The sequence below is a fragment of the Ursus americanus genome, chromosome 2 (assembly GCF_024610735.1).
Source record: "Ursus americanus isolate L20-20 chromosome 2, mUrsAme1.1.p, whole genome shotgun sequence".
In the NCBI taxonomy this organism is placed as follows: domain Eukaryota; kingdom Metazoa; phylum Chordata; class Mammalia; order Carnivora; family Ursidae; genus Ursus; species Ursus americanus.
In genome coordinates, this window is record NC_142128.1 from 37,220,363 (window position 1) to 37,245,675 (window position 25,313).

Here is a 25,313-nt window from a genome sequence, read left to right on the forward strand (position 1 = left end):
ACTTTTCTTTCATCCTTGAGGTCCTCCCTGATTTTTTTTTCAACTAGTCTCCACAAGTTCCATCTCTTTATTAAATTTCTATTTATGATGTATTATTGGCTTGGTGGTATTTTTGTGTTAAGTATAACTTTGCCCTGTTTATCGTATTTCTTTCTTATTTTGAACAGAACACAGTTCATAGTTGGTGTTAATTTAATACTTTCAGTTTTCCTTTTATAAATTGCGGTATATTTATTCCGTGGGAAACTTCACAGTATTGACAAAAAATGAGTGCAGTTGGTGCACACTGATATGGATGAATCTCGAACATAATGCTGAACCAGAAAAAGCAACTTTCAGAAGAATACTTGTAAAATGTCATTTATTTAAATTAAAAACAAACAAACAAACGCTGTTAATGCTGCCTATTGTTTAGCATTCCACAATATAGCAGCCTGGCACTCAGAAGAGTTAGAAGCTCTCTGGGGGGAGAAGGGCTTGCCATGGAGAAAAGTCCGCAGGGCACCTGAACAGGGCAAGCGACCTTTGATTTCTTACACTGATGGGACCCTGAGTGGTCAACATATTTCTCCTTACATATTTCTGTGTCTAAAATATTGTGTAATAAATTTAAAAAATTCATGCTTATTTTATAGATAAATAACAAAAATATCTAATATACAGAATGAATGTTTTCCATAATCCTATTTCCCTGTTAATATTTTGGCATATTTCGGCGTGCTTCTTTGAGAGGAGGGGGTGGGGAGAGGGAGAAGCAGACTCCCCACTTAGCAGGGAGCTGAACACGAGGCTTGATCCCAGGATCCCAAGATCATGACCTGAGCTGAAGGCAGACACTTCACCGACTGAGCCACCCAGGTGCCCCATGTTTCTTTTAATTAATTGTTTCAGCTTTATTGAGGTAAAATTGACAAAAAATCGTGGGATATTTAAAGTGTGTATTATGACTCCCTATCTTGTGTGTGTGTGTGTGTGTGTGTGTGTGTGTGTGTGTGTAAGAACACTGAAGTTCTACTCCCTTAGCACATTTCATTTAGACAATACAGTGTTGTGACTGTGGTCACCACATTTTACATTAGGTCCCCAGGCTGTGTTTCTGTGTTTTTAGTCTAGTGTTGTTCAGAATAATTTCTTTTCTTTTCTTTTCTTTTCTTTTCTTTTCTTTTTTCTTTTCTTTTCTTTTCTTTTCTTTTCTTTTCTTTTCTTTCCTTTCCTTTCCTTTCCTTTCCTTTCCTTTCTTTTCTTTTTTCTTTTCTTTTCTTTTCTTTTCTTTTCTTTTCTTTTCTTTTCTTTTCTTTTCTTTTCTTTTCTTTTCTTTTCTTTCTTATGATGTTAGCTGCTGTTCTTCCTGTCGTCCTCCTCCAAGCACTCAGCTGTGTGGTGTGGGGCCAGCACCTCTGCTGGGCAGTGACCTGCTTGCCGAACCATCTGGAACCTTCCTTCTCGGGGAGTCTGAATCTACCTCCACTTTCCAGCCCTAGACAGGCGACTTCTGAAGACTCCTCCACCCCTTGTGTGAATGAGGGGCTCTTGGTTGTTGCCCCAGCTCTGCGTGTCCGTGTGCCCTGTTGCGCGTGCTCTTCTCATATGGGCACTCACTGCTCACTGCCTTGGTTTTGCTTTCAGTTTTGCTTTTTTCAAGAGTGTACAACACGGTTGTGATTTTCTGGAGGCATAGGTTGCAGTCCCACGTTGTGTGGTGTGAGGCTGGTGTGGGAGAGCCGCACACCCAGCCCCTGGCCTCCTGGGTGGCAGAGTGGCCCCACTCTGGCTTCTCAGCCCACGCCTGGCCACACTTTTAAGGTTACTAAAAACAGACCTCACAAACACAGCTGTGGGTCATCTGGAGAAGTTCTAAAAAGGAAAGACTGCCTCCAGTGCTGAAATGAAATGAGAAATCAGAGATGTCAAAGATGATATAGCTTCTTGATCAATAGAGGTTTTGGGTTTCTCAGCTATTACGGCTTGAGCAAGTCTGCCATGTGCTCTCTGGGAACAAGGAGATGCAGTTTGGGAAACTTTTGGTCAGTGCTCTAGCCAGCAGGCAAAAAACACTCCTCAAAGGAGAGAAAACCTTGATGTGAGCTTCAAACTGGCTTGAAAAGTGAGGAAAAGCCCAGCAGGCTCACAGTGGTACTGGAAACGGGACTTGGGGTCACGCCAGAAGCCTGCATCAACATTTCCACAGAGGAACAGGTGCTGAAGGAACCAGCGTGGCCACCCCCAGGGAAGGCTAGTCAGGAATTGTAAGGATCGGGTGTTTTCCTTTGCATGGTGGGACGTTTGCAGGGAGGGAAGGGTGAGGCCGGCGATGTTGCCCTTCTTCCCAGCTGAAGATGCTCACAGGAAATGTCGCTGCGGGTAGTCTGCCCCTGTGGCAGAAGGAAATGCCTCTACAAGTCAGTCTGCCCTGGATGAGGAGCAAACAGCAGGGTTGAATGTGGCCACGGAAGCCCGAGCCTTCGGCCCTGTTGCTGCTGAGCAAGCGAGCGAGCGGTGGACGAGGTGCCTGGGCAGCCATGCTGTATCGCGCCATGTGGAGGCATCGGTCGGCAGTAGCAGAAGCCAGACAGCCTGAGGGTCACCCGGCTCTCTGGCATTACACTGCCATGGTCAGGGGAGCAAATCCAATGATCCTGGGAGGTAGCTTGTGAAGGTCACACTGGTGTTTTGTTTTGTTTTGTTTAATCTCTCCCAAACTTCTGAGCTCTTGCCATGTCGAGTTTTTGGTTCTTCAAGGTTATTCAGCCTTGTTTCTTATTTATATATTTTCCTATCCTAGTTCTAGCAAGTTAGCTACTTCCAAGCCTATCTTTTTCTTTTTTCTTTCTACCTGCTGCCGCCCACTCCTTTACCTTGAATTCCCAAGGACGGTGTATTCCTGACCGGCTTTATGTCTCCTCTGAATCTCAGAAAGGTTGCATCTTGAAGTTCACATAGCTTGCTTTCTTTTCCTTTTCCTTTTTTTTTTTTAAACAGCTTCATTGAAGTATGATTCACACCCTATACAAATGCACCCTTCTGACGTACACAATTCAGCAGTTTATCGTATGTTCACAAAGTTGTGCGACCATCCCCACTAAGTGTAGAACATTTTCGTCACCCCAGAAAGAAGCCCCAGCCATCTGCTGCTCCCCGTTCCCTCTACCCCGGGCCCTGATCAGCCACTCATCTGCTTCCCCTCTCTATGGATTTGCCTGTTTGGACCTTTCATAGACACGGAGTCATGGGCTCTGTGGCCTTTGGGACCGGCTTCTCTCACTGAGCGTCACATAGCTCTGTGTCTGTTTTCAGTGTTTTCCTTCGGTTTTCTTTGTCAGGTGGTTAGCTGCCCCCTATTCTCAGATGATGAATTGAGTCATTTATCTTCTTCCAAGAGTCCATCGTCTTTGTACTTAAGTCTGCAACTCTGCAACTATTAATTTTTAAGCTATTAGTTTAACTATTAACTATTAAAATCTTAAAATTAGTAGTTGTTTGTCAGTTCTCTTGGGGAAAGAATACAGTCTGTGACTCCTCCTGTGCCTGATTCAGACCTAAGCTCCAAGCTCCCTCTGCCTGATGGCAATTCCGTGTTACCCTCTGGCGAATAACGATCCATCAGCTAGGTGTTGCTGTTTCGGCTCCTGACACCACCTCTTTTTGTCCTCGTTTCACAGTCTCTTCTGGTTATTTAAACTCTGTTATTATTACTGTATTGCAAGGCAGTTATCATAGACCTTCATTTTTCTTGTTTGTTTTCTGAAGCTCCCTGTAGAAAACCGTTGTCACTTGTGAACATCCCATGAGCACAGAGACCCGAATCCATGTAATTCTCTCTTCCCGTAGATGTGTGTCGTTACTTACTTACTGTCCTCACCCTCGCTGCCATCCCCCCACACCCCGATTTAAATTTTTGTGAACATTACTTCATGCCTTTTCTGTTTACTGAGTTACTCCTGAGTGCCCCTAAAAACACTCTAAGGAAGAGCATCATCTCTCCCTTTTTATGTACATTAAGTCATTAGATCCCCACAACAGCTCTGTGAGATGCGATTATTGCTGAGTTCCTAGTGTTTGCATTTTATTGATCAGGGAACTGGAGTTGAGTGTTTAAGTCACACTTTTCAACTACACTCAGTCTCTAAAACTGGAGTATGCTTTTTTCCCTCTTCATTCCCTTTAACACTCTGCCCAGTTAGTTCCTCACCCTCAGTAAGTACTCAATAAATAGTCAATTTGTTGTATAAGTAAATGAGTGAAAGGGCAAATGAAGGAATGAGATAGTACCTGGTGGGCTCCCTATGGGTGTGTCCAATGTTTTCCTTCAAAGAACTTGTTTCTGTGGCCTTTGTGAAGGCCTGTGGCATGAAAGCATAATTCAAGAGTATTTTAGAGGTGGGAGGAGTGGGTCTTTGAAGTTTTCACCACTGGGCTCTTTAGTGTTAATACGTGGCACCATTGCACAGAACGGGGTGGGATTTAGTAAAGGCCAAATATGCAAGTGAAGAAGAAGACGGTACGTGGGAGCATAGTCATTAAGGGCCTGGCACTTGCATTTGGCTGTGATGGCAGCATATTTATTTCCCACTGGTAGAGAGAGGGAAGCGAGGTGCAGAAATGCAGCTGTTCCAGAGGCAGGGTGTAGAGCATGTGCGTGTCTGTCCTTAAGTTTGTTGTGTTAGCTGAAGTTTTCCACCCTTTGTTTCTTTTACCTGCTTGAGTAGCTGTAGCCTATTTTATTATCTGGGACTTCATTTTTTGTAAAGAAGGTTGTTTTACCAACACCCATTTGCCATTGGAACTTGTGATTTATTGTCAAGTGTTGTGACAACCGGGATGAATTAGTCCTTGTGATTAGTGGTTTTATGTAGGAGCAGAAAGGACAGAGACCCATCCAGAGTGTTTTCATGTTAACAAGCTGCAAAATGTTTTGTTTTATTTTGTTTTCCCCACCAAAGCTTCTGGTCTTCTTAAGCAGAAGCAACAGATAATTATGAAATATTGTATGTTTAATTTTGTAGAACCTGGTAATTTGATAGATGAATCTTTTAGTGTTTATTTTCCTTATTGACTGACTACATTTTATTTTATTTATTTATTTTTAAACATCTTATTTATTTACTTGAGAAGGAGTGAGAAAGCGTGAGCGGGGGGAGGGGCAGAGACAGAGAACCTCAAGCAAACTCCATGCTGAGCACGGGGCTCGACATGGGGCTCGATCTCATGACCCATGAGATCACGACCTGAGCTGAAACCAAGAGTCAGATGCTTAACCGACTGAACCACACAGGTGTCCCCCGACTGACTACATTGTCGTTTAAATAATTCTTATGTCCTTGGCCATTGCAGACCTAGTTATGAAGAAAAATACAGTACAAAGTGGAATAACTTTTTAGAATGTTTATGAACTAGGCCAAACTGATTGCCTCTCTTATGTTTATTGTTTCAAATCGTTAGTGATGCAGGCTTCTAGGCATTTGTTATGTTATGCTGCTAACTCCCAAGGTCGCATCTCAGAACATCCTTTCCTTTCTGAGTATGCTCCTCTATCTGCCGAGCTGACATTCAGGTCCTTGATTCTGGGTAATGGAGTCTGTCTCAGTCCAAAGTAAACGCCCTGCAGAAAAAGGCCACGATAAAGAAAGAAGGCCGGAATAGTCTGTCTTTTCCAAAACGGACTTTGGCATATATTCAAATTACTCTTAGTTCACCAAAACCAAGCACCAGTTTTGTGCAAGCCACAGTTTTCATCCTCAAAGAATTGATGGTATGCTTAAGAACATTAACCACATCAGTCTCCTTGGTGCACAGATCCACAGACCAGACCAGCCCCTCCATCGGGTAGGAGGGTGGTAGGAAACCTGTCCCCCTTCTGTAATGTCTGTAAAATGAAGGTAATGAAAAAAGCCATCAATGCTGGTGAGGCTTAAAATCAATTACCAAGAAGGAATGTAAGAAATCTTATTAATCTCCTATTTATACTTAATAAATCATTAGCTGCCTTATTTTGACCTTTTGCTCCAAGAGAGTCATTCTTACGAACTTGGGTCCAAGTGTGTTGTGGTTCCTCATTAAATCCTTATCTCTTATAAACTCTTTTGACTTGAGACTTTGATGAGGCCGGAACTCAGTCATCCAGCCCAAATACACTTCTAGGGAATTTCACACGGGGCTGCCTTACTCTACCGGGCCAGTACAGCTCCAGATTTGGCAAAAGGTTTCACTTTAGATTTTGGTTTCCACATGGAAGCGTGGATACCTAATTTCTTAGCCCATTTTGCTTGCTGTGGACACCTACATACATCTGACTTTTGGAACACTAGCAGAATTGTGTTCTCAGTACATGTTGATCATCAGGGGCTCCCTAAAGAACACTTCACATTAGAAACAAATTTGGGGCAATTGTTGATTTAACAGTTCTACAAATGTTTTTGTATGTGGAACACAGAGAAGACTCCCAGTGATAGGCAGGTCAGACACCCACATTGATGATAATGCCTCACGTTACGGAGTTATCACTGTTCCAGGCACTGTCATAAAGGCCTCATGCGTGTTACTTATTTCATCTTTGCGTCAGCCCCATGGGGCAAGTCCTGTTCTTCGCTTCATCCTGTGATAAAGTATCTTACTCTAGGTCACCTGGTGGTGAGGTGGTGGGTCCTGAATCTGGGGGCTTCTCTGCAGAATCCATGCCCTGACCCATCTCTGCATGGCCCGTTGTAGAGGCATTGCTTCTGCCACTACGTCTGGGGGAGAGTGGTCTCCTGTTCCTACCGTGACGTCCTGATTCCCAGGTCCCCTAACTCCCTTATCACCCACTGTGACTGGCATTTCCACAGCTCCCTGGCCTTTCCTAAGTCTCATGCCGGCTCCTCGCCATCTCCACCCATACCCCCTGTTGCTCCTAGCATGAAGACTCCCAGAGCTGGTCTACATGGTGCCCTGCACAGGCCCCTGCTCACCCCTGACCATTCCCCCACATGCATCCCTGTTCCAGCCATACTAAATTCACTTCCATCCCTTGACTATGCCTGCCAAAGTCTCCTTTTCTGGGGGCCTGTTCATGATGTGTTGTAGCAACACCCATGGCCTGATGGCAGCTGCCGCAGCCCCTGGCCCTGTTGGCTTTCAGTGGGCTGACCTCTCTTCATCTTTCCATCCTCAGCTTGGAAGGCACTTCATCCAGCAGGCTTCCCTAACCCCCAAGTCTGTAAAGGGCCACTCTCCTGTGCTTCCCAGGGCACCCTCACTTCCTAGTCCTAGGATTTTGTACTCACACCTGCCCCCTGTCTAGATCCGTCTTCAGGTCACCGCCCTATACGGCTGGGGGTCATGGCTGACACGTCCACACCTGTCCTCCCCACACCTATCACAGTGTGTGGCAAACAGGAGGCACTTGATAAGTGATGAATGAGCAGCGATTCAGCAACAACAGGCCTCAGGGATGTGGCCCCTGAGGCAGCATCAGAGTTCGTGACTGCAGAGCTAGGCCGCTGTCGCTCACGTCCCCTGGTGGAGGGCACGCCTCTACTTGGAAGACTAGCTTCAGCTTCATGCATATATCTGTTGGGCTCAGTCTGTAGCTCTTCTGTCTGCTGGCTCAGCCTTTTCTCTGCTTTGGTTGTCACACCTCCAGGAAAGGCCTCCTTCACTTCCTGGGCATGTGTGGAGCTGCATGGTGGGGGGCATAAGCAGTTACCTGACCAAGGACTTCCGGGAGCAGGGCCTCTCTGGCTGCCCTGGCTTTGCCTTCCCCGGGAAGTCCTCACCCACAGGGAGCAGCAGCCTCGGGCAGGGGAGCTACCAGCATCGTGCAGGAAACTGTCTTCTGGGGTCAGGGCCAGCTACAGACATAATGAAAACCTGTCCCTGCAGCAGTAGCTCCTCACTGCCTACCTCCTCCCTCCTTCTGGTCCCCTGGGCGGCCTCTGCAGCAGCACGGTGTGCTGGCCTGGGCCTTCCCCACCCGCTGCCGGGAGACTTATAGGCTGTCTGTTGTGCTGTCAGGGGAGAGCCCATTAGAGCAGCTCTAGGGAACAGGCCTTACCAAGCACTTCTCTGACCAGAAGTAAGTCTACCAGCATGGAGACTACAAGATAGGTAAGAAATAGGACTTTTCTCTGATTAGCCCACAGAGGTTGCATTCTTTGACCCTCCCAAGGCAAGACGGCAAGTGAGTTCAATGTCTTCTGTGATGGAGTCTGAGGAGTTCACACAAAGGTGCTTTTGCTCCTCTGTCATATTCCAGTTTATGTGTCCATTTCAAGTTGATACGTGGACTTAGTTGTGACTGTGAAAGACCTTGTACATTGTGTATTTTTGTTGGAGAAAAAAAATGTGGAAGTTCTGGACCTTAGTTAAGACTGAGTATTTCATGTGTCTGTTAGCCATTTGTATGTCTTCATTGGAAAAGTGTCTGTTCATATCTTCTGCCCATTTTTTGATTTGTTTATTTGTTTCTCGTGTATTGAGTTTGAGAAGTTCTTTGTAGATCTTGGATACCAGTCCTTTATCTGTAGTGTCATTTGCAAATATATTCTCCCATTCCGTGGGCTGCCTCTTAGTTTTTCTGACTGTTTCCTTGGATGTGCAGAAACTTTTAATCTTGATGAAGTCCCATAAATTCATTTTATCTTTTGTTTCTCTTGCCTTTGGGGATGTGTCATGAAAAAGGTTGCTTTGGCTGATGTCGTAGAGGTTGCTGCCTATGTTCTCCTCTAGAATTTTGATGGATTCCTGTCTCACATCGAGGTCTTTCATCCATTTGGAGTTTATTTTTGTGTATGGTGTGAGATAGTGGTCAAGTTTCATTCTTTTGCATGTGGAGGTCCCTTAAAAAGTTAAAAATTGAGCTACCCTATGATCCAGCCATTGCGCTACTGGGTGTTTACCCCAAAGATACAGACGTAGTGAAGAGAAGGGCCATATGCACCCCAATGTTCATAGCAGCAATGTCCACAATAGCTAAATCGTGGAAGGAGCCGAGATGCCCTGCAACAGATGACTGGATTAAGAAGTTGTGGTCCATATATACAATGGAATATTACTCAGCAATCAGAAAGAATGAGTTCTCAACATTTGCTACAACATGGACGGCACTGGAGGAGATAATGCTTAGTGAAATAAGTCAAGCAGAGAAAGACAACTATCATATGATTTCTCTCATCTATGGAACATAAGAACTAGAATGATCAGTAGGGGAAGAAAGGGATAAAGGAAGGGGGGGTAATCAGAAGGGGGAATGAAACATGAAAGACTATGGACTATGAGAAACAAACTGAGGGCTACAGAGGGGAGGGGGGTGGGGGAATGGGATAGACCGGTGATGGGTAGTAAGGAGGGCACGTATTGCATGGTGCACTGGGTGTTATACACAACTAATGAATCATCGAGCCTTACATCGAAAACCGGGGATGTACTGTATGGTGACTAACATAATATAATAAAAAATCATTATTAATTAAAAAAAAAAAAAAAAAAGACTGAGTATTTCATGATCTCCTTTGGGGTGAGTTACTGTCCGAAGTTATTTATCTAAGTCTTTCAATTTCCACCTGTGATTTGGCTGTGCTCTAAGATCTCTCTAGGTGACTTAAAAACACATACCATATAGTATTTTTATGAGGAGAAAGGGAGATGAGGAGAGATTGAATGCAGAAATGGTGGCGTAACTATAATATGATGAAGGATAATTAAGTAATCCCTAGGTTGTTTAACTAATTTTTTAGAGTAATCTCTATCCACAACGTGGGGCTTGAACTCATGATCCCGAGATCAAGAGTCGCATGCTCTACCGACTAAGCCAGCCAGGCCCCCCTCCTCTTTAGGTAATTACTTTTAAAGCATTTATTAAAATGTCCTGAACGTGAGCACCCATGTGCGTCTAGGAGTGTAGACTCCTCACCTGAAATGTTTCCATAATGCCTTTTCATCACCACCTTCTCCTGAGGCTTCAACTCTCCAAGACAGGGACTTTGTTTTGTTTGAGTCTATTCTCCAGGTATAGCGGACCCCAGCCCTAAAACAAACGTTTATTTGAACAAATTATGTTGCCACTCCCCTCAACAGATTTTCAGCGTGGTTAAATTTCAGTAGGGACTAACAATGGATTCATTTAAATAAGATTTGCTTCCTTTTCAGAAATTGCTTGAGTTCTGTCTGGAAAAGCTGCTTCTTAGTGTTTTCCCAGCAGATAGTTCTTCCAAAGACCCGGAGCAGGGACCTGCCTGCCTGTGAGAGCTACCTAACAGTGTGGCCCACTTTAGTGTGTTATTTCAGCCTTTAATGAGAATTGTAAAGATGCCAGTTAATTGTCCATTTAACTAACTTTTTTTTTTTAAAGATCTTTTATTTATGGGAAAGGGGGGGGAGGAGCAGAGGGAGAGGGACAAGCAGACTCCCAGCTGAGTGTGGAGCCCCACTCAGGGCTCAACCTCAGGACCCTGAGATCACGACCTGAGCTGAAACCAAGAGCTTAACAGACTGAGCTACCCAGGTGCCCCTCCCTTTTTTAATGAGGATTTTTGAGAGAATAAAATTCTCGTAGACTACAGCTTGACAAAAGCTGCATGTTCTTGCTGTGAATGTTTGATCCAACGGAAAACTGATACTCGATCATCTGAATCAAGGGAGGTTTTAATTACTCCCGTTGGTGCACATTACGGTCTCATTTTTTGTGGCAGTTTTGCAATAATGACATAGGTAATGCGGTCCATATTCTCGATCACCCTTACATATAGACCGACCAAACAAAATAAACCCAGGAATGTCTAGGGTCAAAAATCAGTGTCTGCTCAGCTACCGGCACAAAGCAGTCATGTGGCCCTTGCATGGAGGAACCTTTTAATGCTCATTTCAGCCCCCCAAGGTAAAACGTGCAGCCAAAGTTCAAAGAAAACATGATATAAATAAATGGTGTGTCTCGGAAGCAAACATTCTCCCTGAAATCTGCACGTCTCTGAAAAGATCATAGAAATCAGTAGTTAAATTTGACATTCATATTTTCACTTTACTCTCCACTTTTCAGGAGCATGTTCTGCATAGAGTGCAAGATCGAGCTGCATTTCAACCAACGGTGGTTTCCATCTGTGCTGATTGTAATTTTTATCCATAGGTTTGAAGACATACCTGATAGCGGGTCAGAGAGCGAAGGAGTCTCATTGCAGCTGCTCAGAGGCCTTGCTTTCTGGCTTTGAGGTCATTGACGGCTCACGGGTGTCCTCAGGTCCTAGGAGACAGGGGACAGCATCGCCAGGGAGTGTCAGTGACTTGGCGCAGACTGTCAAAACCTTTGATAACCTTAAGGTTAGTTTTTTTTTTCCTACTTTTACAATTTTATATTAATTCTGCAGTAGAACATGTGAAATAATAAGCAGCCTTTGGGTCTATGGCAGACGACTTGGAATGCCCTTCACTTCAGTTTTTGCGATTTTTAAATTTCGTATGTAGTTACCAGCATTTTGCATTTTTTAATATCTTTGCTTTTTTGACATATTACACACCTCCATTTTCTTTCCACACTGCATCACTGTGCTTCTCACTTGAGCTGTTGTTTTCTTTTTCTGAGACCTATGCTGTCTTTTGGGATCTCTGAAAGCCAATGATAAGTGATAGTAAAGGTGATTCTTCTCACAACTTACTTGGCGAACTAGTTGGTATCTTATTTCAGAGACCATTTTCTTAAGTCTCCTACGTCTCTTGAAATCCAATGTCTCACGATTATTTTAAATTTTGTTGGCGTGGGTGAGTCTTGTGGTGTAGCTCGCTGACAGAGTGTGGGCCTGCCAGGAACGTTACAGTATTTCATTGTGGGGGCAGAGACCTCTTGGTGGCTGTCTACACGTACCCGTTTCTGTCATCATAAACTACCACAGGATTAACATGGCGGGCCGTGGGCATACGAAACCATGCCAGTGTTTGAGCTGCTCCTCAGTTTTCACATGTGATTTCGTTTCCCCCACTGGCATCTCTTGTTTGTTTTTACTCTTGAAATATTTGCTGTTTCCATGTGGAAAAAAAGAAAGAGAGAGAGAGAGAGAGAGAGAGAGAGAGAGAGAAAGAAAGAAAGAAAGAAAGAAAGAAAGAAAGAAAGAAAGAAAGAAAGAAAGAAAGAAAGAAAGGGGAGGCACTCATAGCAGTTCCCCCTTCATTGTGTTATGCTCTCAAATAATCAAATGATATGTTGGTCTGGATGATGGCCTGTTGTTACGGCTTTAATCCAGTTTGTTCCTGTTTATCCACATTCATTCACAGCTTTGAAAGCCAGCTCTGCTGGTGTTTAAGTTCAACAGGATCATAACGTGGGCATCCAGGTCACTTCCCTCCGCCAGAATCCAGCGTCCCTGTCAACCAGTTGCTTTCTGTAATTCTCATGCTCAGGTTTTCTAACAGCACTTGTGTATCATTTTTGTCATGTGCTTTGTTAATTTAGTGCAGGGTTTTTCAGCCTCAGCACCAGGAACGTTTTGGGCCAGGTAACTGTTTGTGCTGGGGGCCGGCCTGTGCACTGTGGGATGTCAAGCGGCATCCCTGGCCTCCACCCACCAGATGCGAGGAGCACCCCCCCTCCTCCCGTTATGGTGACCAAGAATGCCTCCAGACATTGCCCAGTGACCCCTGACGGGTGAGAGAGGGTAAAATCCCCTCTACTTGAGAATCCCTGAGGTAGGGCACTAGACACGGTCCTTTCCCATGTCCTCTGGCACACGTGTGACTGCTAACGTGTCTAAAATTTCCTTACTGTCTGCACACTGTCAGGACAGCCTCTTTGCTCGGGGCGATGTTTTGCAGCAGTCAGGAAGAGGAGCTCTCGGCTCACAGGCTGTCCCTGAGCGTGGGCAGGAACAGTTGTAGGGGGAGAAGTTGAAAACGTAGTTTTCCAAATACAGCTTCATTATTTAGAGAGAAATTATTTCCTCCAGGCTTCAAACTGAGCTGTATTTAACTAGAGAAACAGAGCTCAAATCCAAAAATAAATGATGTGTTGTGTTTGCCTGCCATGTAAGATTACGTGTATGTGTATTTCTATGCATAGCCCATAACTTCCAATTTTAGTGACAGCGATTTGATGCTAAATTGACCTTAAAAGGTTTTCTCTTATCCCAAAACGACATTTCTTGCTAGTTATATGTATACTGACAGTGTTGGAGTTATAGCTATAAATAAATTTATCTTTATTTTAAAAATCTGGATAAACAAAAACTATTTAGCATATTCTGTTGTCATTTATAAATTTTCCAAATAATCATTGGAAGTTTTCTGAAAATCTTGTGATCTATTAAGTTAACTGTGTCTGCCAGAAGGAATTTTAGGGGGGAAAAAAAGATCTTTGTGCCCCTTCCAGGAGGGAAGGACCAGCTGGATCTTGAAGTACAATTTCTGAGGTATTTTCATGTGAGGACATCTGAGATGAGGACTGCCCCTGCGGTTGGAGTGGAAGGAGCATGGAGAGATAGACAGCGCAGTCTCTACTCAGGCTTTGCCGCTCAGGGGAAGTCGTGCACAGTCTGGCCCCTCTGCTTTTAGTTCGTGGGGTCAGGTGAGAGCAGGCCTCTGTGAGTGCCTTGCAAATAGTAAGCGCAGGGAAACTGAGTGAGTTGTTAGGAGCTGTCGTTGAGCCTGAAAGACAGAAAACTGAGGTCTGCTTCAAGGATTATATACATTCTAATCTGACATAAGTCTTTCTTTTGAGTAAGAGTTTTCACACAACAGAAAATATACTAGCTGCTTGCTTATAAGTTCTTGGGGTGGATTTATCCTGTGCACTTGTCAGGATCTCCCACATGTAGTTGGTTTGTCGCCTTCTGTTGTCCACACTATGTTTAGTTTTTCTGTGTAGCTAGAAGCGCCGACCAGTTTCTCCTAATCCTTTGCCAGGGTCCGTTGACTCTCCCTGTGAATGAGCTTCTTTCCTTTGTGGCTGCTGCCCCCTTGTCCAGCGAGAGGTAGCTCCCGAGTGGATTTCTGTCACTGACCCCGCATCTCCCTGCCCAGCACAGGAAGCCCTGGCTTGCGGAAGGGGCCTGTGTCAGGCAGTGTTTCCCTTGAAAGTACATTCCCTTGAGTAGTAGGTTCTCAGGTTGGGAATAGGGGGCAAGTATGGAAAAAGCATTCTTTGGTCAAGGAAACCTGCACAGTTCCTGGCTACATGCTGCAGAGAGGGCTCTGTGCTCCAGGACGTCTTGGAGCCTTTTGTGTGCTACTGCACACGATAGGCCTCCAGAGAGGGATGTGGCGGCGGTCTCCTCGTGCTTCTGTGACCACAGACTTCGTTCTTCGAGCCACACCTTATGGCGGAATGATTGTGTGGTGGAAGGAGTTTCATGCAGGAACCAAGAAATTAGGGAAAGGTATTGAGTGAATATTCCTCAGGTGATTGCATGTGTGCCTTGGTCCTGTTGTTCCTGTCACCTGCAGGGCACCTCACTGTCCCTTTTCCTCTGAGCTGCTCTTCCTTGCCCTCTTCAGTGTCATTGGAGTTTCCTGTGACTCCTCCAGCTAACAGTGCTGTCTCCCCATCTCCACATCCTCGGTCCGTTCAGCTGTAACATATACCTGTACTTGTCTCTTACACAGCTTCCTATGAGCTCTTTGAATGTGGGTAGAACCCATGTGTGAAATAACTTACGTTTTTCCCAAGTGTACAGCCTGGCATGTGGTAGATAATTATAACTTTCTTTTGGTTTAAGTTTTTTATTCTTGAATGATACACAGAGAACTCGTAGCTCTGCAGAGCTAGGCCAAGAAGGACTGAGTTCAGAAGTCCAGGCAGAACTGAATAGAAGCAGGTAATGTCAACGAAGCATTTGTTTTCCACTCCTAGTGCACGTGTCCTATGTGAGTTGTCTCCCAGTTCATAGCTGGAGGATTTTTACCTAATACTTCATTAAATAGTCTGAGAGCTGTGATGACCTAGTAGTGATGTCAAAGGCCAAAGGGTTTGGCCCTGAGGTCGTAGGTCAGAGGGACCCCTTCCCACACCCAAGCCTTGGCTTCTAGAGTGACTGGTAGTGAGAGTTTCTCATCAGGAAGGCCCTGGATAGCATAATGGGGGGAGAGGAGTACTACTGTAGAAAGGGCCAGGACTTAAAATCAAAGATCCTTCTCGAAGCCTTGGCTTTGGGACTGTGAGCAAGTCACTTAGTTTCTCTTGGCCATAGTGAGACAGTGATGAGTATCTCCCAGGTTTGCTGTGAAGATTAGCTGAAGTAATGCCCATGAATGTTAGGTTTGGAGTAGAAGCTCAGTTAAAACCAGACACGTGTGTATTCACTCCACGTGGAGAAATGGACAATGACCATGGTAGGAGTGAAGAAGGGCAGGAGGAGACTGACACTGCTTTGATTTGTCAACAAGGAATCACTGACTCTCTCAGGAAGGTCTTGCTTTCTCTGTTTATTCTGATGTGAGGGAGGTTCTTCAGTTTTCGCTGTAGGGGATGTAATCACGTCACAAATGTGACATCGGAGCATGAGCACCTTGGCCTGTTCAGTGTGTCCCCAGCTCTGCAGTGGATGTCTGCGGCTCCTTTTCCAGGAGCATTGTGCGTGATGGACAGATTGAGACTACGTGTGCCAATAAACATAGCTTGTCTAGCATCTTCGAGAAGAACAAAGAAACGAAAACCAAAGATGTGGATTTTTTTTTTTTAAATCACATCAGTCCTAGCCAGTGAACTTTGTGAGCCGTGAAAGCATCTTAGTTCATCTCTAAAGGACCTCATTGGAAACACACCTGCTCAGCTAGTCTTTGTGAATTTAACCTTAATCTATTATTCAGAACCCTGGGGCTCTGCGCTCATAGAGCATTTCTACACGTTTACTGTTAGTAATGAGGCTAATGATGTGGATTTGCCCACATGGGGGCAATTCAGGGAGGATCTCTTCTCTTTTCAAAAGGGTAATACTTTCCCTTTGAGGTTGGTAGCCCCAGGGACTATCCTTCTATGGCAGTCCCTATGACTTTTTTAATGACTCTAAATAAATGGTCACTTCTTTTATCTCCCTGTTACTTGTATGTAAAATCACTATGAGTAGGCTCCGTGGGCTCAGTGTGAGGAGGCAGCTGGCCTTTTAGTTCATTTCAGAAATAGAAAAGGTAGTAGATATCTGTCTATCTATCTATCTATCTATCTATCTATCTATCTATCTATCTATCATTTAGACATTAAATAAGTATTTCTTATAAATGGTGGTCAAATTGGTAGTGGTGATGGTTGCATAATTCTGTGAATACACTAAAAGCCACAGAATTATATACTCTCTAGATGGGTTAATTGTGTGGTATGTGAATTGTCTTGATAAAGCTGTTATAAAATAGATAGTCTGATTGCTGGCTGAAATGTGAACATAAAGTAAGCTTTTTTAAAAAAGACTTTCAGGTTTTATCTGTAGTTCCAGTCATGTGTGTTTCCTTCAGGTAGGAGAAAACCTGTCCATGGAAGTCAACACCTTACGGAAGAGTTCCACCTGATGGAGGTAGAAGGAGTGAGGGAGAGAGAGAACCAACACTAGAGGACCTCAGTAGTATTTGCTGCAGGCAGGGTCCCTCAGTGAGTTCTAGAATTAGTGGGTAAAAGTTTAAGGAGAAACAGGATATTTGCACAGCCTCCAAGGACCCCCCCCCCCCAGGATACTTGCTGATTACAAAGAGAAGAATAGTAACTCCACAGTGGAAAACCTGGCAGGCCCTGTCTCACTGAATGATGAAGGCTGGCATCACAATTAATAAGACTCGCAGTGTTGTGTACGTGCCCCCATCTCCATCATGTGATGTGCTGACAAGGGCACGTCACCTTTGTGGGGTCCTTCTCCCAAATCCTAAACCTCGTCCAACTCACGAGAAAGCATCAGACGAGTGCAGATCCAAGGCCCGTCTACAAAACACCTGATGCCTGACCAGGACATTGCAACAGTGACAAGTCATCAAAGACGAGATAAGACTGAAAACCTGCCACAGGCTGGAGGAGACAAGGACACCCTAAATGCAGTGTGGGATCCCGGTACAGAAAAAGGCGGTTTGGGGAAAAGCTGGGAAATGTGAGCGTAGTTAGTAGTACTGTGCCAACACTCACGCCATAGTCTCGATGGCCGTGCCGTGGTTGCCGAGAGATGCTGACGTTCGGTAATGCCGGAGAAGGACACGTGGCAGCTCTCTGAACTGTCTTTCCCGCTCTCCATAAGTCTAAGCTGTTTCACAGTTTAAATGTCTAATACGTATGTATTAACTATTTTAATGTATTTATGTTATGTTAATCATATATAATACAAACGTAAGTGTGTGACATTGTGTTTCTATGATATATTACGTATGAATTGACATGAGAAGATATGTCCAGCATCATCAGGTAGTGAAGTATTACACGTTAACGAAATTTCCCAAAATACCCAATGTTTTCTTTTCTTTTTTTTTTTTAAAGATTTTATTTATTTATTTGACAGAGATAGAGACAGCCAGCGAGAGAGGGAACACAAGCAGGGGGAGTCAAGCAGGGGGAGTGGGAGAGGAAGAAGCAGGCTCATAGCAGAGGAGCCCGATGTGGGGCTCGATCCCAGAACGCCGGGATCACGCCCCGAGCCGAAGGCAGGCACCCAACCGCTGCGCCACCCAGGCGCCCCTACCCAATGTTTTCTTATTTTGACTTCCTGATGGAATATTTCCACAGCACAGGAATGATCTGCTCAACTTATCAGCCTCAGTTATGAGACTCGGTGGTTGTTTAGGGTTCAGGAGTCTGAGCAGGGTTTTGTGACTCTACACTCCATGACTCTGAGATCTTGGGTCTGATTTTTACGAGTTTTTTGTTTTATTTTGTTGTTATTTGCCTCCTGTATTCTTAGATTGTGCACTTTCTATTCTTAAAGCTTCTGGGATGCCTTTCTTTTTCTGTAACAATTTCTGCTTCTCCTTTTCTCTAGTATTTTGATTGCAGAAATCATCTTGGAAGTGTTCACGCCCATGCTAACGCACTAGCTTAAACAGTGTCACACCCCCCCCCCCCGGAGGGCAGCAGAGGCCAGGCTGACTGAGGCCCCACGGTGCAGGCAGTTCCTGCTCCCTCCGAGATGTCCCATGCACGGATGGGGTCCAGGGTTCAGCTGCCTGGGCTTAAGCTCCCCTCTGTCACTCTCTGACTGAGACTCTGGGCAAGACCTTTCTGTTCTCTGCCTCAGTTTCCTCTGTGTGGAACGGAGTGAATTATAGCGTGTGCTTCCTGGGGGCTTATGAGGACTGCCGGCAGAGAGCTGAGAACCTCGGGTGGGCCTCAGTAGGTCTGTTTGTTGTTACTGTTGCACGTTCCTGTCTGCCACATTCAGCCTGAGTTTTGAGTTTGGGAGCAAGGGTTGCTTCTCTTGGTCATAAGACAGCTTACCAAATAGTCATGCTCAGCAGACTAAACAGGCAAAGCCAGGGCTTTTCTGATGTTTCCTCTTCATTTCTCAGAAAAGAGGTTTCCCTGCTCTCTTCCTTGACAGTTATGAAAAAGGACAGCTGTTGGCTTAGAAATGATTTATCTTGTGAAGAGAAATAGCCTTGAAGAAAAACCTATTTTATAACTCTATGCCATATATTCCGAATGTGTGTATTGCAATGTGTTAAAAACAAATGCAAATGTGCTCAGTTGTGTTAGAGAAATAGTTATCATACCCCCTCCAAAGCCCACGTCTTCGTTGGGGGAAGGAGCAGAGATCATCTGGGAAAATGCAGAGTTTGCTTTTGGGTGTTCTCCAAGGGATCTTGGGTTTCCCAGGCAACAGCCAGCACATTTCTTAGCCCATAGAGTCCTCTGTTTTGGGGACCTTAGCTGGTCTTAATAAAGCTTCCCTTGGTGCCAGCATGCCAGTAGCACCACTTAGAAGAACCAGGAGGTGGTCATAACTGCTTGGGTAACTTCAGGGGAATGAGGCCCAGGAGGTCATAGTGCCAGGATTACCCCTGGGTCCTCCTGCGTTAGGAAGGGACACCAGAGAGAGGCTGCATGGTGGTCAGGGACCAAGGGCCTGCAAGCCAACTCCTATCGCTGACGAACCTTTGTGTCCTCCGAGAGGCCTCGTGGTGTGTTATGAGGATTAACTGAGATCAGGCACACGAGACCACGGACACTGCACGGATGAGGCCCTGATTACTGTTCACAGGTATGTCCTCAGCACACAGGTGATTCTCCATCACAGCAGCTGCCGTCATTGTTGACTTTATCTGATGCATTGGGGATGCCTCCCAAGATGGTAAGATACCCCACATAAAGGCCAAAATGCTCTTCCCAGTGAGGGCTTCTCAGCAGGAGGAGAGGCAGACATTTAATGGGTGGGGAAACATTTCACAGAGGTATCTGTGTGCTTGGCAAAAACCAGTTTGTGACATGTTTTAACTCAGACTAAAATGAAGCTGGGAAATAGTTAAAGTTTTTGTGGGTAGTAGAGAGGGGACACAGAGCCACCCTCTGTTGCCCGTTGGGATCTTCCTAGTGCAGAAGGGACGCTCGCCACACATCGGAAGGGAATGTCAAGATGTGAGGATGTCTCCATCAGGGCAGGTGGGCTTCTCTAAGATTTTTTTGTTTCATTTTTTTTAAAGATTTAATCAATGAAATTTCCCCCCCAAAGCAAAGTAGATGAGGAAGAAATAGAAGGACAAAAAGCCACAGTTTGAAAGCACAATGAAATGATCTTCTGACCCCATATGCTGTCAGTTCCTGGGGCTGCTTTGCTACGGGCCAGCCTGGAGTCCCCATTCCCTGGATGAAACTGCTCGGGGGGTGCAGAGGGAGTCATGAGCACTATTCAGGGGAGTCCCAGCCGCAGTGCCTGCTCTTTGCTGCTTGACATGTGACTCTGACAAGCCCCTGAGCCTCCCTGAGGACAGTCTCTGAGGCCATTTATGAACATTATGTCTGTTCCTTTGTTCCCTGAGGTTCTTTTGTGGACCGTCTACCAGACCTTACTTCCGTATTAGACCATTTTATCACGGCCAGGTACAGGCCGCATAGCCTCTCTGTGTCAAAGGGATGTGGACTTGGGTTGCCCAGTTGTGAAGACCATGGTCACAGGCTCCTGGAGATCAGCCCAGTCCCCATGGACACTCCCGGTCTCCACAGGCCTTCCAGCCCTTTTGCAGTCAGCTTCCGGAGAGAGGGTACCGTGCTGAAGTTGTGTGCCTTCGGTGCATGTGCAGGGAGTCCTTCGCAGATGGTGTGTGCCCTCTGCTGTCCAGTGGGTTTGCTAGTCTCTGTTGCATATTTGTTGCTCTAAGTGCATAAAACATCTTGTATGTGTAAAGCCAGCGTGTATGGCGGGTTCCTAAGAAGCAGTCTATTTTTAAAGTACATGCGGTGTGCTTGAGGAGAGAAAAGTACTTAGGAACAAACCAAGACCAAGAGATACCAAGGATGGCTGTCCTGTCTGTGATAAGGACATCAAATTACAGCTGCATTGTCTTCATAACCGGAAGTTTTACTGTTAAGGACCAACATGTGTTGAGTACCTACTAGCACCTCAGTCAGAGCCCAGGGTGGTAAATACCTGTGCGTCTGCTCGTGCAACCTTCCCCCCTGCCAGACATCCCCAGTCAGTCACAGTCCTGCCACGGGGGCGGGATGCGGCTTCCTTGTCCTTGCCCACTCTTCCATGACGTCGGTCGTGGGAGACACAGCCCTGTTGTGGAAAGGAGAAACTGAGGCTCAGAGATCTCCCTACGCTAGTCAGTGTTCAACCAGGATTTGGTCCATGACACTTGATTTCAAAACCAGTGCCTCTGATCCCTGTGCTACACTACCAGTAATCACTGGAGTTAACTTCCAGGAACTTAGTAGAACTAGTGTTGTCACACTACTTCTCTAGTCTTCAAGTGTAAAAACTGGCCAGAGAAATAACTATTACTATTTTGTCGTGTCTGCTCAAGATTGGGGAAAGCCCCAGACCCTAAGGGTATGACTCAGGCTAGAGTCTGTGGGACTGTCTGAGGCACTATGCCGTGCCCACGGCTCCCCCTGGACCACCAGGTGGCCCTTGCAAAGGCCGTTGTTGCACCAGAGGGGCAGCCTGCCACCACGGCCACCACCAGAGCCATTCACTCCCACCCCCTGCTAGGGAGCCCTTCAGGAGTCTTGCTTGGCTTGTCACTGGTGGGTGGTGACTTCACCCCTCCCGAAGGGGCTGGGAGGGCCGCTCCAGGGGCATAGTGTTGGATTTTGTTCTTTCATTTGAGAAGATCAGTGGCCCCATTAGTGACATGTTTTGAAGTTTAATTCAGTCATTACCAAGGTGCATTAAAATAAATTTATATATTATATTACTGACAATTAGAACATTCTGCTCCTGTTAATAATGTCAGTGTTTAAAGAGCTATAGGCCTGTTTTACCTTGGTACTGCTGTTTACTCAGGTATGTTAGTTAATGACTTGGCCTGCTGCTTTGCCGTATATATTTTCATTTTTCGAACGAATATGAATGTTCAAACTTGCACATTGCATCAGATTTCCAGATGACACAACTCTTTAGAATCTTTATTTCTTTTATTTAACACAGCCGAGGCCTGAAATCTCACTTAGGTTGTGATGTAGCTCATACCCTTTCCTGTGGGTACTAAGTGATATTTACTTTAAATTTCTAAAATAGTGCCTAGCCTTCTGTAATGTATTCCAGTGTGCCACAGTGCTTATTTTGCTAGAAATTGTCAGAGTCCCTCTAAATCTGTTCTGCTGCCATTCGTCTTCTCCACTGGAAGCTCTTAGTTGCTGTCTTGGTGGTGGCTCCGGTTTACAGGGTCCCATCGATAGTAAATTGATTGAGGACTCACTGAGTGCCAGGAGCAAGGCTAGACTATCTACACACGTCTTCACTTAGTTCTCACCACACATCTGCAAGAGCTGTGTCAGCACCTTCTTTTATAGGTGAGAGGACGCAGGTGAGTGATTTGAAAGGGGCATCTCCACACCCTGGTTGTGAGAAGCAAAGCCTGGCCCTTTCTGCTCTACCTGTTGGTATTAAGCCTAGACTTCTCTTTTCTAGATCAGTTAATTGCTCAGGCTTCTGAGAACTCCTAGGTCTGTAAGCATGTCCCTCTGACTTTCCTGCCTGTTTTACATGAAGAACTCACCATCACACAGAGCTCAAGAACTCGTGTAGGCTATTGGCTGGTTGGTGGGCTTAATAACAGCTTTATTGAGATATAATCCACGTTACCATAAAATTTACCGTTTTATAGTATACAGTTTGGTGGTTTTAGTATACTTGCAAGATTGTGCGACCATCACCACAGTCTGTTTTGGAACATTTCCATCACCCTTCCATAAAGGAACTCCACACCCATTAGATCACTCCCCATTCCTTCGTCCCCTCAGCCCTGGCACCCACTGATCTCCTCACCATCTCTATGAATTTGCCTTTTCTGGACATTTTCTACCGATGGAATCATATAACCCATGGTCTTTTGTGTCTGGCTTCTGTAACCTGACAGTGTTGGCAAGGTTCATCCATGTTGGAGTAGGTGTCAGTGTTTCCTTCCTTTTTATGGCTGAATCATATTCCATTCTGTGGATAGACCACATTTTGTTGATCCATTCATCCATTGATGGACATTTGAGTTGTTTTACTTTTTGGCTGTTACAGACAGCGCTGCTCTGGGTAGCCATGTGCCAGTCTTCGTGTGGACGTGTTTCTGTTTTCACTTCACCAGTTTGTTTTTAACTCCTGCTCAAGCGGCACAGGAAGCCTTCCACTTGGTTACTACCATTCAGTGTGGCAGCCACTTGCAACAATAAACTTGAATTACAGGTTGTGGCCGTGCTTTCTGGGTGTGTTCCTATGGTGTATGTTTTTCTTATAGACCTGTCCTTCATGCGGAATCACGTTTGCCCCCAAATCGGAAGCTGGTGCAGAAGGAGGAGCGGTCCAAAATGGCTGTCAAGAGGAGCATAAAAACAGCACCAAGGTAACAAGCTCTTGTCTGTTATTCCTGTCAGTTCCTCTCCTGGTGCCTCTACCTGAGGTGACATTCCTGTCTGGTCGGCTTCTCATTTCTAAGAGTAACTCCTCTTAGGTGACACCATTCCACACCTTCTCATCCTGATGATTTTGAATAGATCAGTAAAGATCAGGATGGAGAGTCCTTCTAGCCCTTGTGAAGTAGAGTAATCACATGGCCAGCTGGATGGGACTCCCTTCAGGGACAGTAAAAGCTTGAAGCCACATGGACTATAGTAGCTAGGGAAGATCTCTGGGGCCAGAACATGTGGTAGAGTGTGGATGTGCAGAGAGAAAGGGTTCTGCAGGAGCAAAGGTGCATCGCGAAGAGAGGCTTGGGGTCGGGGCCAGCAGCGAGGACACTGCCAAAGAATTCTCACCTGGAGACAGAGCCAGGACTGCAGTAGAAAGCAGAACAAAGATCAAATCTGAGAGCCCTTCCAAGAACGCTTATAAAGGCTGACTCTCCAGGGAGGCCTATGTCTGTTATCCTCCACCTTGTTTCACTTGCCACCTTCCCCTAGATGGATCCTCGTGTCACTTCCACTGCCCCAGCCCCCCAGACCTTCCCCCATGGCCCTCTGCAGTGCCGAGTCTGTGGTAGCAAGCTCCAAGAGCCTCAACTCTTCCTTGACCTTCTCTCCACCTCCTCACTGGCCCTTCCCACGATGTCACCTTCCTGGATGCCTCAACCCCTGGAGGTGCAATCTGACGAGATAGGGGGATGGGGAGAAGCAGACGGGAGGAGAGGTGGAGCGTCAGGTTAGAACAGAGATGTAAAGGTGCTGGTCAGGTGTGCAGTGGGGCCCCAACGTGGCAAGGTTAGGATGGAATAGCACTGTCGCATGCTCACTGCAGCCTGTGTCTGCCCCCCACCACCCTTGTCTTGAGGCAGGCTCCTGGAGCACCGAATTCCAAAACTCAGAATGGACTTCTGAGCCCTCCCCAAGAGGAAAAGCTCACCAACAGTCAGACCTCCCTGTGTGAGATCTTACAGGAAAAGGGAAGGTGGGCAGGAGTGAGCTTGGACCAGTCAGCTCTCCTTCCGCTGAGATTCAAGAACATCCGGGAGAAAACAGATGCCCATTTTGTCGATGTTATCAAAGAAGACAGGTAAGAGTCAACCATTCCCAATGAAAGTAAAGATTTGCAGGTAGGAGTCTCTCCCTTTTCCTGAGTCACCTTATCCCCATGTGTTTGCCCCTCCATTGTCAGTATTTTACTTTATTTTGAAGTAATTTGAAACTTACAGAAAAGTTGCATGAATAATACAAAGAATTCTCATTTTATCCGTTGCTTGATTTATCAATTTGTAACATTTTACTGTGTTTTATTCTCTCTCTTTCTTTATGAAATTTATGTGTGTGTTTTTTTTTCTGGACCATTTCTTGGTAAATTGGATATGCCATGCCCTTTGCCCCTAAATACTGTATTTCCTAAATTACAAAGATGTTCTTTTACATAATCATGGTTACCAAATTCAGGAAATCCTACATGGATATGTATTTGATCTATGGTTCATATTCCAGCTTGTCTAGAAATTTTGGCCACAGAAATGACGTGTCCTTCTCAGGTATCCCATCCAGAGGCACATGGTGCCCATTTGTCTTCCGTCAGTGAGAGTAATTTTGAGCAGCCAGGCAACTGTTGTTGACCTCTCCAATCTGTGGTTATTTTCTCCTTGTGACTACTAAGCAATACTTTAAGATCATGCACATATTCCATTCCTCAGCAGACTTCCCTAGATTTCATCTCCATCGTGGTTCTTGCTTGAAATAACCTTTACTGTGTCGGTTCAGAATGTCAGTCCTACTTCAGTACCAACTGCACATTGGCAAGGGGAGCACATTGACATGACTCCATGTCATGTTTTTAAAAAATTCAATTTATTTATTTTAGAGAGAGAGGTCAGGAGAGGGGCCGAGGGAGAGAGAGAATCTCAAACAGACTCCCCGCTGAGCAGGGAGCACGACGTGGGGCTCGATCTCACGATCCTGAGATCACAACCTGAGGCAAAACCAAGAGTAGGGTGCTTAACCGACTGAGCCACCCAGGACACCCTCCATCAGTTGTTTTTCACAGTTTCTAGGACCCTGTTCTAGCACAACAGGATATGCTAGACTTGTCTTATATCTTCCCTAACCCTAGTCAGGAATCAGCCATTTGTTCAAAGAGCCTTGGCTTCTTTTAGTGAAGAATGGTATTTGGAAATGTTCATTGTTAATGTCTGATTTAATGTCATTGTAGCCAAAGACATACTGTATATATAATTTCAGTCCTTTTACGTTTATTGATACTTGTTTCATGGTCTCACTTGTGTCTCTCTTCATGAACATACCACATGCACTTGGAAAGAATGTAGTCTGCATTTGT

The 25,313-nt window shown here is 45.4% G+C and overlaps 1 protein-coding gene across 2 annotated transcripts in view; it reads left to right on the plus strand.

Moving 5' to 3' along the window:
- The window catches only part of ADCY9 (adenylate cyclase 9), a 134,958-nt gene that overhangs the window by 87,876 nt on the left and 21,769 nt on the right, over positions 1-25,313 (plus strand). For both annotated transcript variants that reach the window (XM_045784340.2, XM_045784339.2), the window contains exons 3-5: positions 11,096-11,286; positions 22,804-22,908; positions 23,836-24,053. In XM_045784340.2, coding sequence (XP_045640296.1) covers positions 11,096-11,286; positions 22,804-22,908; positions 23,836-24,053 — 514 coding nt within the window. The remainder of the gene's footprint in view (positions 1-11,095; positions 11,287-22,803; positions 22,909-23,835; positions 24,054-25,313) is intronic.